Raw genomic sequence first — 17,509 nt, 5'->3', positions numbered from 1 at the left:
GTGGAATTCTTTCCCATTCTTGCTTGATGTACAGCTTAAGTTGTTCAACAGTCTCCCTTCTCATATTTTAGCCTTCACACATTTTCAATGTCTGGACTACAGGCAGGCCAGTCTAGTACCTGCACTCTTTTACTATGAAGCCACACTGTTGTAACACATGGCTTGGCATTGTCTTGCTGAAATAAGCAGGGGCGTCCATGATAACGTCGCTTGGATGGCAACATATGTTGCTCCAAAAGCTGTATGTACCTTTCAGCATTAATGGTGCCTTCACAGATGTGTAAGTTACCCATGTCTTGGGCACTAATACACCCCCATACCATCACACATGCTGCCTTTTACACTTTCACCCTAGAACAATCCGGATGGTTCTTTTCCTCTTTGGTCCACATTTTCCAAAAACAATTTGAAATGTGGACTCGTCAGACCACAGAACACTTTCCCACTTTGCATCAGTCCATCTTAGATGAGCTCGGGCCCAGCGAAGCTGGCGGCGTTTCTGGGTGTTGTTGATAAATAACTTTCAATTTGCATAGTAGAGTTTTAACTTGCACTTACAGAAGTAGCGACCAACTGTAGTTAATGACAGTGGTTTTCTGAAGTGTTCCTGAGCCCATGTGGTGATATCCTTTACACACTGATGTAGCTTTTTAATGCAGTACCGCCTGACGGATCCAAGGTGCATAATATCATGGCTTACGTGCAGTGATTTCTGCAGATTCTCTGAACCTTTTGATGATATTACGGAGCGTAGATGGTGAAATCCCTAAATTCCTTGTTGAGAAATGTCGTTCTTAAACAATTTGCTCACGCATTTGTTGACAAAGTGGTGACCCTCGCCCCGTCCTTGTTTGTGAATGACTGAGCATTTCATGGAATCTACTTTTATACCCAATCATGGCACCCACCTGTTCCCAATCAGCCTGTTCACCTGTGGGATGTTCCAAATAAGTCTTTGATGAACATTCCTCAACTTTCTCACTCTTTTTTGCCACTTGTGCCAGCTTTTTTGAAACATGTTGCAGGCATCAAATTCCAAACGAGCTAATATTTGCAAAAAAGAAGAAAGTTTGTCAGTGTGAACATGAAATATCTTGTCTTTGCAGTCTATTCAATTGAATATAAGTTGAAAAGGATTTGTTGTATTCTCTTTTTATTTATCATTTACACAACCTGACAACTTCACTGCTTTTGTAGTTTGTATGATTTGGTATATAGATTATAATTAGTGCTGTAAAATTATAAAAAAAAAAAAAAAATCTAATTAATCACATGTCTGCATTTTAATCGCAGTAAATTACTTAAGTGCATAATTTATATGACTTTTCAAAATACGTTGCTGCATTCATCTTTCCCTCTATCCTGACCATCTTCATCCGGGATGTCTCTGCACATTGCTGCATTCATTTTTCCCTCTATCCTGACCATCTTCATCCGGGATGTCTCTGCACATTGCTGCATTCATCTTTCCCTCTATCCTGACCATCTTCACCCGGGATGTCTCTGCACATTACTGCATTCATCTTTCCCTCTATCCTGACCATCTTCATTCGGGATGTCTCTGCACATTGCTGCATTCACCTTTCTGTCTATCCTGACCATCTTCATCTGGGATGTCTCTGCACATTGCTGCATTCATCTTTCCCTCTATCCTGACCATCTTCATCCGGGATGTCTCTGCACATTGCTGCATTCACCTTTCCGTCTATCCTGACCATCTTCATCCGGGATGTCTCTGCACATTGCTGCATTCACCTTTCCGTCTATCCTGACCATCTTCATCCGGGATGTCTCTGCACATTGCTGCATTCATCTTTCCCTCTATCCTGACCATCTCCGAGTTCCTGCCTCACATGTTTGCATTTTAATCGCAGTAAATTACTTTAGTGCATAATTTATATGACTTTTCAAAATACGTTGCTGCATTCATCTTGCCGTCTATCCCGACCATCTTCATCCGGGATGTCTCTGCACATTGCTGCATTCATCTTTCCCTCTATCCTGACCATCTTCAACCGGGATGTCTCTGCACATTGCTGCATTCATCTTTCCCTCTATCCTGACCATCTTCAACCGGGATGTCTCTGCACATTACTGCATTCATCTTTCCCTCTATCCTGACCATCTTCATCCGGGATGTCTCTGCACATTGCTGCATTCACCGTTCCGTCTATTCTGACCATCTTCATCCGGGATGTCTCTGCACATTGCTGCATTCATCTTTCCCTCTATCCTGACCATCTTCATCCGGGATGTCTCTGCACATTGCTGCATTCATCGTTCCGTCAATCCTGACCATCTTCATCCGGGATGTCTCTGCACATTGCTGCATTCACCTTTCCGTCTATCCTGACCATCTTCATCCGGGATGTCTCTGCACATTGCTGCATTCATCTTTCCCTCTATCCTGACCATCTCCGAGTTCCTGCCTCACATGTTTGCATTTTAATCGCAGTAAATTACTTAAGTGCATAATTTATATGACTTTTCAAAATACGTTGCTGCATTTATCTTGCCGTCTATCCCGACCATCTTCATCCGGGATGTCTCTGCACATTGCTGCATTCATCTTTCCCTCTATCCTGACCATCTTCATCCGGGATGTCTCTGCACATTACTGCATTCATCTTTCCCTCTATCCTGACCATCTTCATCCAGGATGTCTCTGCACATTGCTGCATTCATCTTTCCCTCTATCCTGACCATCTCCGAGTTCCTGCCTCACATGTTTGCATTTTAATCGCAGTAAATTACTTTAGTGCATAATTTATATGACTTTTCAAAATACGTTGCTGCATTCATCTTGCCGTCTATCCCGACCATCTTCATCCGGGATGTCTCTGCACATTGCTGCATTCATCTTTCCCTCTATCCTGACCATCTTCAACCGGGATGTCTCTGCACATTACTGCATTCATCTTTCCCTCTATCCTGACCATCTTCATCCGGGATGTCTCTGCACATTGCTGCATTCACCGTTCCGTCTATCCTGACCATCTTCATTCGGGATGTCTCTGCACATTGCTGCATTCATCTATCCCTCTATCCTGACCATTTTCATCCGGGATGTCTCTGCACATTGCTGCATTCATCTTTCCCTCTATCCTGACCATCTCTGAGTTCCTGCCTCACATGTTTGCATTTTAATCGCAGTAAATTACTTAAGTGCATAATTTATATGACTTTTCAAAATACGTTGCTGCATTCATCTTTCCGTCTATCCTGACCATCTTCATCCGGGATGTCTCTGCACATTGCTGCATTCATCTTTCCCTCTATCCTGACCATCTTCATCCAGGATGTCTCTGCACATTGATGCATTCATCGTTCCGTCAAGCCTGACCATCTTCATCCGGGATGTCTCTGCACATAGTTGCATTCATCTTTCCCTCTATCCTGACCATATCCGAGTTCCTGCCTCTCACCCAACCTGATGGAGCTTGAGAGGTGCTGCAAAGACGAACGGGCGAAACTGCCCAAAGAAAGGTGTGCCAAGTTTTTGGCATGGTATTCAAAAAGACTTGAGGCTGTAATTGCTGCCCAATGTGCATCAACAAAGTATTGAGCAAAGGCTGTGAATACTTATGTACATGTGATCACTTAGTTTTTTTTAATCTTCAATACATTTTCAAAAAAAACTTTTCACATTGTCATTATGGGGTATTGTCTGTAGAATTTTAAGGCCAAAAATAATTTGTTACATTTTAGAATAAGGCTGTAACAAAACAAAATGTGGAAAAAGCTGTGAATACTTTCCAGATGCACTGTCAAACTTGTCAATTAAATTTGTCTCTGAACTCTGTAGAATATTGCAATATATCGCTATGTGACAATACTGTGAAGTCCTACAAGTTTGCACACTTAGAGGAGGTATAGATTCACACAATGTATCATATTCACGACTGGACTGAATGTGAGCCTTAGAAAAAGGACACTTTTCAGATTGTAAAGGCATTTTCCAGCAAAAGTTGAGTCCTAAGCTTTCTTGTTGTGAACAGAGCAGAAAACAAATCCAGTGTGTTGATGCTTGCAGGCTGTAAAACGGAATGGGACAACGTTGGATGCTGGAGGACAGCCGACGTGGGTCAGGTGGCCAACGTGTCGTGCTCTGACGTCTTCCAGCATTTCTCCAGCAGCCAAGGTTGGTTCCGAGTGGCCGCGTCCATCAATAATGATGATGATTGGACGGATGGTTGAGGTTTATGTTCTGCACGCCCTCGCTAACTTTTACGACGCCATCTGTCAGACTTTGATTTCCAATAGCTTGTCCGTGTCCTCTGTGTGTGTGTGCAGGGTTTGTTTACAGGAACTGCACTGCAGACGGCTGGTCAGACATGTATCCGCCCTACGAGGAGGTCTGTGTTTTCAGTGACGACGGCGAGCCGGAATCGGAGGTGTTGACTCACACTGCTACGTGGGTTAGGGTTAAGGCCCATTTCAGGGCGCCTCACTCACGTTGTGTCGCTCTCTGCCTGCAGACCAAATATCTCTACACCTTCAGACAAGTCTACACTGTCGGCTACGCCACCTCGCTCATCTCCCTCATCACGGCCGTTGTGGTGTTCACAGCATTCAGGTAGAACTAGTCAACTACGTTTTACATATATATATATATATATATATATATATATATATATATATATATACATATATATATATATATATATATATATATATATATATGTATGTGTGGGAAAAAAATCACAAGACTACTTCATCTCTACAGGCCTGTTTCATGAGGGGTTCCCTCAATCATCAGGAGATTTTAATGGGAGCATTCACATACCATGGTTTATATAGGGCACAGAGTGGGTGGGTACAGGCTGGCGTAGGGGCGTGGTGATTGGCTCATGTGTTACCTAGGAGGTGTTTCCGTCTGTGGCGGCATGCTGATACAATTTCGCTGCGCTTGTTGAGGGATGACAGGTCTGGGCGGTATATAATAAACAGTTTCTCTTTCAAGCATAGGTTGCATCTTTTATTACCACTATTGTAAGGTGTGCTGGATGCAAGAATTTGCCATGTTATTGAATATTCAACATTATTGTCTTTGAGGTCCCAAATGTGTTTGCTGAGTTCTGTGGTATTCCGCAGGTTTTGGTTCCTGAAAGAAGCCTTGTGATTGTTCCATCTGGTTTTGAATTCTCCCTCGGTTAATCTTACATATGTGTCGGATGTGTTAATGTCCTTGCGTATTACCTTAGATTGGTAGACAACTGATGTTTGTAAGCACCCCCCGTTGAGAGGGCAATCAGGTTTCTTTCGACAGTTACAGCCTTTGTTGGTTTTGGAGTCGCTCTGTCCGGGGGCCGACGGCTCATTTGCAATTGTTTTGTTGTGGTTTGAGATGATTTGTCGTATATTGTTCATACAGCTGTAGCTCAATTTAATGTTGTTCTTGTTGAATACTTTTCTTAGGGTGTTGTCTTTGGGAAAGTGTTTGTCAATCAGATTGAGGAATTTGTGTCCAATGTTAGTTGAGACGTTTTTGCTGTATGGGGGGTTGTACCAGATGATGTCGTTTCGTTTTCTGTTCTTTTTTGGCTGGTTTTCTGGCGTGGGTTCATAGGTGAGGGTGAAATTGTATCCGCTTTCATCAAGGGCTTTTTGGTACGGGGGGGTTGCTTGGTCAAATTCAGCTTTGCTAGATGACAGCATCGATAGCCTTTTATTAATTCCGGTAGGTATTCTTTTCGTGGTGGTGGGTGGGTGGTTGCTGTCATGGTGCACGTATTGGAGTGTTGTGTTGGGTTTCGTGAATGGTTGGTAGCTGTTATTTCTCAGGTTGAAAGTGACGTCAAGGAAGTTGACGGTTTGCTTGTTGGCTTCAATCGTGATCCGTAGGCCGTTCTCTTTGAAAATTTGGCATATGCGCTTCTTGGTATTCTCGCTGCTCCTTGGCGAGGCGCGACACACTGCCAGTCCGTCATCACGGTAAATACCAAGGTTCAGATTGAGGCTAGCGAGCTGGGAGAGGAGGAAACTCCCAACGAGTTCACACGTTTCTGCTCCGTCAAAACTTCCCATAGTGACGTCAAATGTTGCATTGTTCTTTTTTTGCCATGGTGTACTGTTGTGGATGAGAATATATATATATATATATATATATATATATATATATATATATATATATATATATATATATATATATATATATATATATATATATATATATATATATATATATATATATATATATATATATATAAATATATATATATATATATATATATATATATATATATATATATATATATATATATATATATATATATGTATATATATAATTATATACTGTATATATATACAATTATATATAATCCAATATAATTATATATTGGATTATATATAATACAATTTCTCATTCCAGATTCTTCATTCTAAGAGAGTTATTTAATAGAAGGGTGTGTAATGAATGGCTGGAGGTTGCGTGGTGTAGCGCCCACAACCTCCAACAGAAAGTGAGAGGATGAGTGCTCATTTCCCTTATTTTGCTGCATGCAGAAAGTTCCGCTGCACCAGGAACTACATCCACATCAACTTGTTCTCCTCCTTCATCCTGAGAGCCAGCGCTGTTTTCATCAAAGACACCGTGCTGTTTGCTGACCAGACGCTGGACCACTGCTCCATGTCCACCGTGAGACATCTCACCTCAGCACTTTCTTTCTCTGCCAACTTCAAAAGCTAATTGAGCTGAAGTAGTGCGTCAGAGCCACGTCCATCCAGTCTTCTAACAAAGTCTTCCCCTCCTCAGACGGCGTGCAAGTCCGCTGTGGCCTTCTTCCAGTTTAGCATCCTGGCCAATTACTTCTGGCTGCTGGTGGAGGGCATGTATCTGCAGACCCTCCTGGCTCTGACCTTCGTCTCCCAGAGGAAATACTTCTGGTGGTACATCCTGATTGGATGGGGTGAGGACATTTGTATTTGGTGTTAATTGGGAGTTACTTCTTATCTTGGGCGAATGAAGGACGAAGAAGCTGCTCGTCCATTTCTGCTGTTAGGCCAAGTCAAGTTGAAGTAAGAAAACATCCCATTTTTGGCTCTGGGGCTCCTCCTAGAGTTACAAAATGTAATTTACCTTTTAATGCCTTGATTCCTAACCACTAAGCCAGTGTTTTTCAACCTTTTTGGAGCTGTGGAAAGGAGGCAGATATGATTAAGAGTTATTTATTTTTAGATAGCCATGTTAGAGTAGCGCCTAATACTTTTCCTCTGTGTATTCGACCAGTTTCTTTAGACACGGTCGTAAACCATTGGAATGTGAAGACAAGCCCCACGTCTCTCTTCTTATCAGTGTTGAGGGGGGGTCTTTCTTTGTGTGAAATGAGTTGCCTTTTCCCTTGGAGTGCCAGAACAACTTAGGAAGTCGGTATGAATGTATTGGTCTATCTGGTTCTCCTGAAACTTTCAGTAAAACTTGATAATATTCCAAAACTTTCTTGACGGTCCTTATTCAGCATATATGTCAAGTTGAAGTAAGAAAACATTAAATTTTTGGCTCTGGGGCTCCTCCTAGAGTTACAAAATGTAATTTACCTTCAAATGCCTTGATTCCTAAACACTAAGCCAGTGTTTTTCAACCTTTTTGGAGCTGTGGAAAGGAGGCAGATATGATTAAGAGTTATTTATTTTTAGATAGCCATGTTAGAGTAGCGCCTAATACTTTTCCTCTGTGTATTCGACCAGTTTCTTTAGACAGGGTCGTAAACCATTGGAATGTGAAGACAAGCCCCACGTCTCTCTTCTTATCAGTGTTGAGGGGGGGTCTTTCTTTGTGTGAAATGAGTTGCCTTTTCCCTTGGAATGCCAGAACAACTTGGGAAGTCAGTATGAATGTATTGGTCTAGGTGGTTCTCCTGAAACTTTCAGTAAAACTTGATAATATTCCAAAACTTTCTTGACGGTCCTTCTTATTCAGCATATATGTCAAGTTGAAGTAAGAAAACATTCCATTTTTGGCTCTGGGGCTCCTCCTAGAGTTACAAAATGTAATTTACCTTTTAATGCCTTGATTCCTAACCACTAAGCCAGTGTTTTTCAACCTTTTTGGAGCTGTGGAAAGGAGGCAGATATGATTAAGAGTTATTTATTTTTAGATAGCCATGTTAGAGTAGCGCCTAATACTTTTCCTCTGTGTATTCGACCAGTTTCTTTAGACAGGGTCGTAAACCATTGGAATGTGAAGACAAGCCCCACGTCTCTCTTCTTATCAGTGTTGAGGGGGGGTCTTTCTTTGTGTGAAATGAGTTGCCTTTTCCCTTGGAATGCCAGAACAACTTAGGAAGTCGGTATGAATGTATTGGTCTATCTGGTTCTCCTGAAACTTTCAGTAAAATTTGATAATATTCCAAAACTTTCTTGACGGTCCTTCTTATTCAGCATATATGTCAAGTTGAAGTAAGAAAACATTCCATTATTTTCGCTCTGGGGCTCCTCCTAGAGTTACAAAATGTAATTTACCTTTTAATGCCTTGATTCCTAACCACTAAGCCAGTGTTTTTCAACCTTTTTGGAGCTGTGGAAAGGAGGCAGATATGATTAAGAGTTATTTATTTTTAGATAGCCATGTTAGAGTAGCGCCTAATACTTTTCCTCTGTGTATTCGACCAGTTTCTTTAGACACGGTCGTAAACCATTGGAATGTGAAGACAAGCCCCACGTCTCTCTTCTTATCAGTGTTGAGGGGGGGTCTTTCTTTGTGTGAAATGAGTTGCCTTTTCTCTTGGAATGCCAGAACAACTTAGGAAGTCGGTATGAATGTATTGGTCTATCTGGTTCTCCTGAAACTTTCAGTAAAACTTGATAATATTCCAAAACTTTCTTGACGGTCCTTCTTATTCAGCATATATGTCAAGTTGAAGTAAGAAAACATTACATTTTTGGCTCTGGGGCTCCTCCTAGAGTTACAAAATGTAATTTACCTTTTAATGCCTTGATTCCTAACCACTAAGCCAGTGTTTTTCAACCTTTTTGGAGCTGTGGAAAGGAGGCAGATATGATTAAGAGTTATTTATTTTTAGATAGCCATGTTAGAGTAGCGCCTAATACTTTTCCTCTTTGTTTTCGACCAGTTTCTTTAGACACGGTCGTAAACCATTGGAATGTGAAGACAAGCCCCACGTCTCTCTTTTTATCAGTGTTGAGGGGGGGTCTTTCTTTGTGTGAAATGAGTTGCCTTTTCCCTTGGAATGCCAGAACAACTTAGGAAGTCGGTATGAATGTGTTGGTCTCGGTGGTTCTCCTGAAATTTTCAGTAAAACTTGATAATATTCCAAAACTTTCTTGACGGTCCTTCTTATTCAGCATATATGTCAAGTTGAAGTAAGAAAACATTCCATTTTTGGCTCTGGGGCTCCTCCTAGAGTTACAAAATGTAATTTACCTTCAAATGCCTTGATTCCTAAACACTAAGCCAGTGTTTTTCAACCCTTTTGGAGCTGTGGAAAGGAGGCAGATATGATTAAGAGTTCTTTCTTTTTAGATAGCCATGTTAGAGTAGCGCCTAATACTTTTCCTCTGTGTATTCGACCAGTTTCTTTAGACAGGGTCGTAAACCATTGGAATGTGAAGACAACCCCCACGTCTCTCTTCTTATCAGTGTTGAGGGGGGGGTCTTTCTTTGTGTGAAATGAGTTGCCTTTTCCCTTGGAATGCCAGAACAACTTAGGAAGTCGGTATGAATGTATTGGTCTATCTGGTTCTCCTGAAACTTTCAGTAAAACTTGATAATATTCCAATTGGAATGGGAAGACAACCCCCACGTCTCTCTTCTTATCAGTGTTTGGGGGGTAGGGGGGTCTTTCTTTGTGTGAAATGAGTTGCCTTTTCCCTTGGAATGCCAGAACAACTTAGGAAGTCGGTATGAATGTATTGGTCTAGGTGGTTCTCCTGAAACTTTCAGTAAAACTTGATAATATTCCAAAACTGTCTTGAGGGTCCTTCTTACTCAGCATATATGTCATCTAAAGAACTTGGGATTGACCAGTAACTTAGATTCCCTTGGAGGAAGAACTGGTCCGACGCAACAGAGCCAAGGCACATTTTTGTTCATTGAAAAAATGCGGAGGCACACCACCAGCAGAAAACATTACAAATGTAAAATTGGTAGTTGATATTGACAGTAAAAAGTCATTGTTGCAATTGTTGGATATGAATTCAAATCATAACCAAGCATGCATCGATATAGCTCTTGTCTAAAAGTAGAGAATCAGAATCAGAAATACTTTATTAATCCTCGAGGGGAAATCAAAATTAAAAATCACATCACGCCGTGACTTATTTGGACTTTTTTGCTGTTTTCCTGTGTGTAGTGTCTTGCGCCTTTATTTTGGTGGCTTTTCCTGTTTTGTTGGTATTTTCTTGTAGCAGTTTCATGTCTTCCTTTGAACGCTATTCCCCATACCTGCTTTGTTTTAGCAATCAAGACTGTTTCAGTAGTGCGGAGGCTATCCTTCTTTGTGCGGAAATTGTTGATTGTCATGTCATGTTCGGATGTACTTTGTGGACGCCGTCTGCTCCACACGCTGTAAGTCTTTGCTGTCGTCCAGCATTCTGTTTTCGTTTACTTTGCAGCCGGTTCGGTTTTAGTTTCGTTTTCCATAGCCATCCCTTAGTTTCAATGCCTTTTGTTTATTTTTGGTTTAAGCATTAAATACGACCTTTACAAAGCAATTAGCTACCTGCTGCCACCTACTGATATGGAAGAGTATTACACGGTTACTCTGCCAAGCTCTAGACAGCACCGACACTTGCAGATTATAATTACTGATTGGCGTAAAATATTTTTAACCCAAATGGGTGAAATTACACACCCCACCAGACTGTAGCCAACTAGAGGAAATCAAATGGAATAATCTTGGTGACATATCTAATTTGCCTAAGTCCACATGTGCTGTGGCTTAGTGGTTAGGAATCAAGGCATTAAAAGTGAAATTACATTTTGTAACTCTAGGAGGAGTCCCAGAGCACACTGCATACATATATATATATATATATATATATATACAGTATATATACAGGTAAAAGCCAGTAAATTAGAATATTTTGAAAAACTTGATTTATTTCAGTAATTGCATTCAAAAGGTGTAACTTGTACATTATATTTATTCATTGCACACAGACTGATGCATTCAAATGTTTATTTCATTTAATTTTGATGATTTGAAGTGGCAACAAATGAAAATCCAAAATTCCATGTGTCACAAAATTAGAATATTACTTAAGGCTAATACAAAAAAGGGATTTTTAGAAATGTTGGCCAACTGAAAAGTATGAAAATTAAAAATATGAGCATGTACAATACTCAATACTTGGTTGGAGCTCCTTTTGCCTCAATTACTGCGTTAATGCGGCGTGGCATGGAGTCGATGAGTTTCTGGCACTGCTCAGGTGTTATGAGAGCCCAGGTTGCTCTGATAGTGGCCTTCAACTCTTCTGTGTTTTTGGGTCTGGCATTCTGCATCTTCCTTTTCACAAGACCCCACAGATTTTCTATGGGGCTAAGGTCAGGGGAGTTGGCGGGCCAATTTAGAACAGAAATACCATGGTCCGTAAACCAGGCACGGGTAGATTTTGCGCTGTGTGCAGGGGCCAAGTCCTGTTGGAACTTGAAATCTCCATCTCCATAGAGCAGGTCAGCAGCAGGAAGCATGAAGTGCTCTAAAACTTGCTGGTAGACGGCTGCGTTGACCCTGGATCTCAGGAAACAGAGTGGACCGACACCAGCAGATGACATGGCACCCCAAACCATCACTGATGGTGGAAACTTTACACTAGACTTCAGGCAACGTGGATCCTGTGCCTCTCCTGTCTTCCTCCAGACTCTGGGACCTCGATTTCCAAAGGAAATGCAAAATTTGCATGGTTGGGTGATGGTTTGGGGTGCCATACCATCTGCTGGTGTCGGTCCACTCTGTTTCCTGAGATCCAGGGTCAACGCAGCCGTCTACCAGCAAGTTTTAGAGCACTTCATGCTTCCTGCTGCTGACCTGCTCTATGGAGATGGAGATTTCAAGTTCCAACAGGACTTGGCGCCTGCACACAGCGCAAAATCTATCCGTGCCTGGTTTACGGACCATGGTATTTCTGTTCTAAATTGGCCCGCCAACTCCCCTGACCTTAGCCCCATAGAAAATCTGTGGGGTATTGTGAAAAGGAAGATGCAGAATGCCAGACCCAAAAACGCAGAAGAGTTGAAGGCCACTATCAGAGCAACCTGGGCTCTCATAACACCTGAGCAGTGCCAGAAACTCATCGACTCCATGCCACGCCGCATTAACGCAGTAATTGAGGCAAAAGGAGCTCCAACCAAGTATTGAGTATTGTACATGCTCATATTTTTCATTTTCATACTTTTCAGTTGGCCAACATTTCTAAAAATCCCTTTTTTGTATTAGCCTTAAGTAATATTCTAATTTTGTGACACACGGAATTTTGGATTTTCATTTGTTGCCACTTCAAATCATCAAAATGAAATGAAATAAACATTTGAATGCATCAGTCTGTGTGCAATGAATAAATATAATGTACAAGTTACACCTTTTGAATGCAATTACTGAAATAAATCAAGTTTTTCAAAATATTCTAATTTACTGGCTTTTACCTGTACATTAGGTCAGGAAAAATCACAGAGGCTGTTTCGCAGGTTTCCCTGCTCTTCAGGGAAAAATCCCCTGAAGAACAAGGAAACCTTCCGAGTGCAATGATGTCATGCTTGGCTCTCACCATCAAGGGTCGGAATTGGGGGTTAAATCACCAAAATGATTCCCGAGAGCGGCCACTGCTGCTGCTCACTGCTCCCCTCCCTCACCTAATATATATAATAACATATATTTCAGCATTAACAGCTGTCGTTTTGCACTATAATATGTATATGTACATTATATGTATATGTATATGTACATTATATGTATATGTATATGTACAGTATATGTATATGTATGTGTACATTATATGTGTATGTATATGTACAGTATATGTATATGTATATGTACAGTGTATGTGTTTGTATATATACAGTATATGTATATGTACATTATATGTATATGTATATGTACAGTATATGTATATGGATATGCACAGTATATGTTTATGTATATGTACAGTGTATGTATATGTACAGTATATGCATATGTATATGTACAGTATATGCATATGTACTGTATATGTACAGTATATGTATATGTACAGTATATGTATATGTATATGTACTGTATATGTATATGTATATGTACAGTATATGCATATGTATATGTACAGTATATGTATATGTATATATAAAGTATATGTATATATACAGTATATGTACTGTATATGTTCAATAGAGCCAAACCATCCTCTCTAGAGGAGAAATACTTTGGGTCCTGCACCATTCTCTCAGACAAGATGTGTCTTATCTAATGCAGCTTGGTTGAGAAAGAGGTCAAAGGTCATCTAAGACAAACTGAACAGTCCAGTTGAGATTACAGTAACCTGAAGAGTATTCACAGTCATGAATTCATACACATGTGTTTTTGTTTCTCAGGGCTCCCGTCTGCCATTCTCATACTTTGGATCCTGACCAGATTCTTCTTTGACAACAGAGGGTATGATATATGACACACAGTATGATTTATGACGTACAGTATGATTTATGACGTACAGTATGATATATGACACACAGTATGATTTATGACGTACAGTATGATATATGACACACAGTGGTACCGCAACTTACCGGTATCTCTCGGCTATTTGTCATGCTTTAAATTGCAAACATCATTTGATTCTCTCTCCCCGCCATCAAGTAGTAATTGTCACAGCCCACAGCTCGCAGCCATAAATCCACACAATCCTCCCCTCCAGCCACCCAGAATTTAGAAAGTTAGCGCCTGGGAGAAAATATGAATCAGAGAAACACACCATTAACAACCAGAGCTGTCAAAATAACGAATTAACTCCTGATCAAATTTTTAAAAAATGATTGATTTAAGCATGTGTATTGTTGCGTCGGACCAGTTCTTCCTCCAAGGGAATCTAAGTTATTGGTCAATCCCAAGTTCTTTCGATGACATATATGCTGAGTAAGAAGGACCATCAAGACAGAATTGCAATATTTTCAAGTTTATACTAGTGATGGGTCCCGCAACACCGATGCATCGGCGCATGCGTCGAGCTCATAGAGCAAAACCCTGTGTCGGTGCGCGTACCGCTTTTAGAAAGTCACGTGACCGATCATGAGCTGTTTTGGTCACGTGACCGATACGCCAACTGTGTCGCCTCCTCTGTGCCCTGTGAGCGGCTCTTTTCTACAGCCGGAGAAATAATAACTAAGAAGAGAAATCGTCTAAAATGTAATACGTCGGAAAAACTTTTTTTTTTTCTTTTTTTTTTAAATGTGTAAAAAATAAAATTAAAAAAATTTCCAGTCCACAATCATCCACAACACGTTCTCTTAGATTTCCATGTTATGATACATGTTCACATTATTTATTGACTGTATCTAAAAAAGATAAAAATATATTTTTATTTAAATGAAGATATGAAATAATCCTAAATGAAATACAATGACTTGGTTTATATTATTGTATATACTAGGGCAGGGGTCACCAACGCGGTGCCCGCGGTCACCAGGTAGCCCGTAAGGACCAGATCAGTCGCCCGCTGGCCTGTTCTAAAAATAGCTCAAAGAGCAGCACTTACCAGTGAGCTGCCTCTATTTTTTAAATTTTATTTATTTACTAGCAAGCTGGTCTCGCTTTGCTCCACATTTTTAATTCTAAAAGAGACAAAACTCAAATAGAATTTGAAAATCCAAGAAAATATTTTAAAGACTTGGTCTTCACTTGGAATAAGCGGTAGAAAATGGATGGATGGATGGGTCTTCACTTGTTTAAATAAATTCATTTATTTTTGACTTTGCTTCTTATTACTTTTAGAAATACAATTTTAGAGAAAAAATACAACCTTAAAAATGATTTTAGGATTTTTAAACAAATACACCTTTTTACCTTTTAAATTTCTTCCTCTTCTTTCCTGACAATTTAAATCAATGTTCAAGTAAAAAAAATGTTTTTTTATTGTAAAGAATAATCATTTTAGTTTCTGTTTTTTCGACGTAGAATATTTGTGAAATATTTCTTCAAACTTACTATGATTAAAATTCATAAAAATTATTCTGGCAAATCTAGAAAATCTGTAGAATCAAATTTAAATCTTATTTCAAAGTATTTTGAATTTCTTTTAAAATTTTTGTTCTGGAAAATCTAGAAGAAATACTGATTTGTCTTTGTTAGAAATATAGCTTGGTCCAATTTGTTAAATATTCTAACAAAGTGCAGATTGGATTTTAACCAATTTAAAACATGTCATCAAAATTCTAAAATGTATCTTAATCAGGAAAAATTACTAATGATGTTCCATAAATTATTTTTTTAATTTTTTCCAAAAGATTTCAAATTAGCTAGTTTTTCTCTTTTTTTTGTCGGTTGAATTTTGAATTTTAAAGAGTCGAAATTGAAGATAAACTATGTTTCAAAATTTTATTTTAATTTTTTTCGTGTTTTCTCCTCTTTTAAACCGTTCAATTAAGTGTTTTTTCATCATTTATTCTCTACAAAAAACCTTCCGTAAAAGGAAAAAAAAAAGTATGACGGAATGACAGACAGAAATACCCATTTTTTTATATATATAAATGTATTTATTTAGCTATTCTTGTTTAAATCACACTTATGTGTAACTTACAAATGACAATATATTTATTTATTAAAGTGTGTATCAAACTGGTAGCCCTTCGCATTAATCAGTACCCAAGAAGTAGTTTTTGGTTTCAAAAAGGTTGGTGACCCCTGTACTAGGGCATCAAATCAGTGTCAGTTGAGTCGGTCCATAGGTTGCCTGTAGGGATTTTTAATGTCCAGCAGATGTCAGTATTTAGTGACACAGTATCGACACAGTATCAATACAGTTTTGCAATGTGTCGAAACGCTTCATGACGCCTCATCAACCCATCACTAGTTTATACCAAAGCTTTGTATTGAGATCAACTTAATCAATACATCCATATCGGCTGCTTTAGTTGATCTGGCATTCCAAGGGGAAAACCAACTTCTTCTCACACAAAGACAACCCCCATCTCCCTCTCGCACCACTGATAAGAAACCAATGGGGGGAGGTCTTCACATTCCAAGGGAGAGAGACACAAAACAGACAATCTACATACAGCTACAAAAGTAAACCCCCAAATAAGCAATACATAATACAAATTGCGCACATATGCTCCATGCATAGACAAACAAACACTATGTTCACACCCATACACGTGGTGTTCCACGCTATTGTCTGCTAGAGACAGGAACAAACTTGACAAAGGAACCAAGAGAGCCGACTACATCCTAGGCTGCCCACCAGCTCCCGGCCGATGAGCGAGAATCCGTCCAGGGAGACCGAACCCTCCCCATCTAGCCAGGGCCCTACAAAGCCCGCCCCTCCTGACGCCCCCGTCTCCTTCTCCGCATCCCCCTTACAGACTCGGGTGTGGCAGAGAGCCAACAGCTGGTCTCTGGTGCAAACACCAGATAGAGCCAGAAGTCCACAACAAAGCATCAAAAAGCAGTGCAGAACCCCTTGACAAAAAACACAAAAGAGGACACAAAAGCACACAGGGCTCCTGCAACCAGCAGCCACGCAAAAATTAAATACAATTTAAAAAAATATTGCAATTGTTTTGAGAGCTCAAGTGAATTGAGCGTGTAGGTTGTGGTACCACTTTGTTATTATTATTATAATTGTATTATTCATACTATTGTTATTATTATTATCATCATTTAAATCAGGCCTGGGCAATTATTTTAATCGTGGGGCCACATTTAGATAAAAAAGCGTGTCTGGGGGCCGGTAGATCTATTTTTAGGAACACTAATACAAAACCTCACAATAATGATTGAAAGCTAAAAACGTTATGACAGACCGCCTTAAAAAACAGAATGGAATTTGAATTTTTTTTTTTTTTACTGAATGAGACCCCCAGAATGTAATGTGGGATTTACAATATTAACTATGAAGGATAAAACACTGAATATTGACAACATATTTTACAATCAAACCAAACACAACCAAAACGCAACAAACATAGTGAAAAACCCCAACTACAATCTGAGATACCTCGTAGTGACCATAGTAACTAATTAGATGACCATTGTAACTAATTAGATGATCATAGTAACTAATTAGATGACCATAGTAAGTAATTAGATGAGCATAGTAACTAATTAGATGATCATAGTAAGTAATTAGATGAGCATAGTAACTAATTAGATGACCATCGTAACTAATTAGATGAGCATAGTAACTAATTAGATGAGCATAGTAACTAATTAGATGACCATCGTAACTAATTAGATGATCATAGTAAGTAATTAGATGAGCATAGTAACTAATTAGATGAGCATAGTAACTAATTAGATGACCATAGTAACTAATTAGATGATCATAGTAAGTAATTAGATGAGCATAGTAACTAATTAGATGAGCA

At 39.5% G+C, this 17,509-nt stretch overlaps 1 protein-coding gene across 6 annotated transcripts in view; it reads left to right on the top strand.

Moving 5' to 3' along the window:
- LOC133589992 (vasoactive intestinal polypeptide receptor 1-like) overlaps positions 1 to 17,509 on the top strand; it is an 82,270-nt gene that overhangs the window by 28,570 nt on the left and 36,191 nt on the right. For 4 of the 6 annotated variants that reach the window (XM_072912890.1, XM_072912887.1, XM_072912889.1 and 1 more), the window contains exons 3-7: positions 4,034 to 4,141; positions 4,294 to 4,576; positions 6,505 to 6,637; positions 6,755 to 6,908; positions 13,523 to 13,583. In XM_072912890.1, coding sequence (XP_072768991.1) covers positions 4,034 to 4,141; positions 4,294 to 4,576; positions 6,505 to 6,637; positions 6,755 to 6,908; positions 13,523 to 13,583 — 739 coding nt within the window. The remainder of the gene's footprint in view (positions 1 to 4,033; positions 4,142 to 4,293; positions 4,577 to 6,504; positions 6,638 to 6,754; positions 6,909 to 13,522; positions 13,584 to 17,509) is intronic. The other 2 variants (XM_072912891.1, XM_072912888.1) reach the window with 1 other exon arrangement.

Source organism: Nerophis lumbriciformis, linkage group LG03, assembly GCF_033978685.3.
Source record: "Nerophis lumbriciformis linkage group LG03, RoL_Nlum_v2.1, whole genome shotgun sequence".
In the NCBI taxonomy this organism is placed as follows: domain Eukaryota; kingdom Metazoa; phylum Chordata; class Actinopteri; order Syngnathiformes; family Syngnathidae; genus Nerophis; species Nerophis lumbriciformis.
This window is presented reverse-complemented; position numbering and strand designations above follow the sequence as displayed.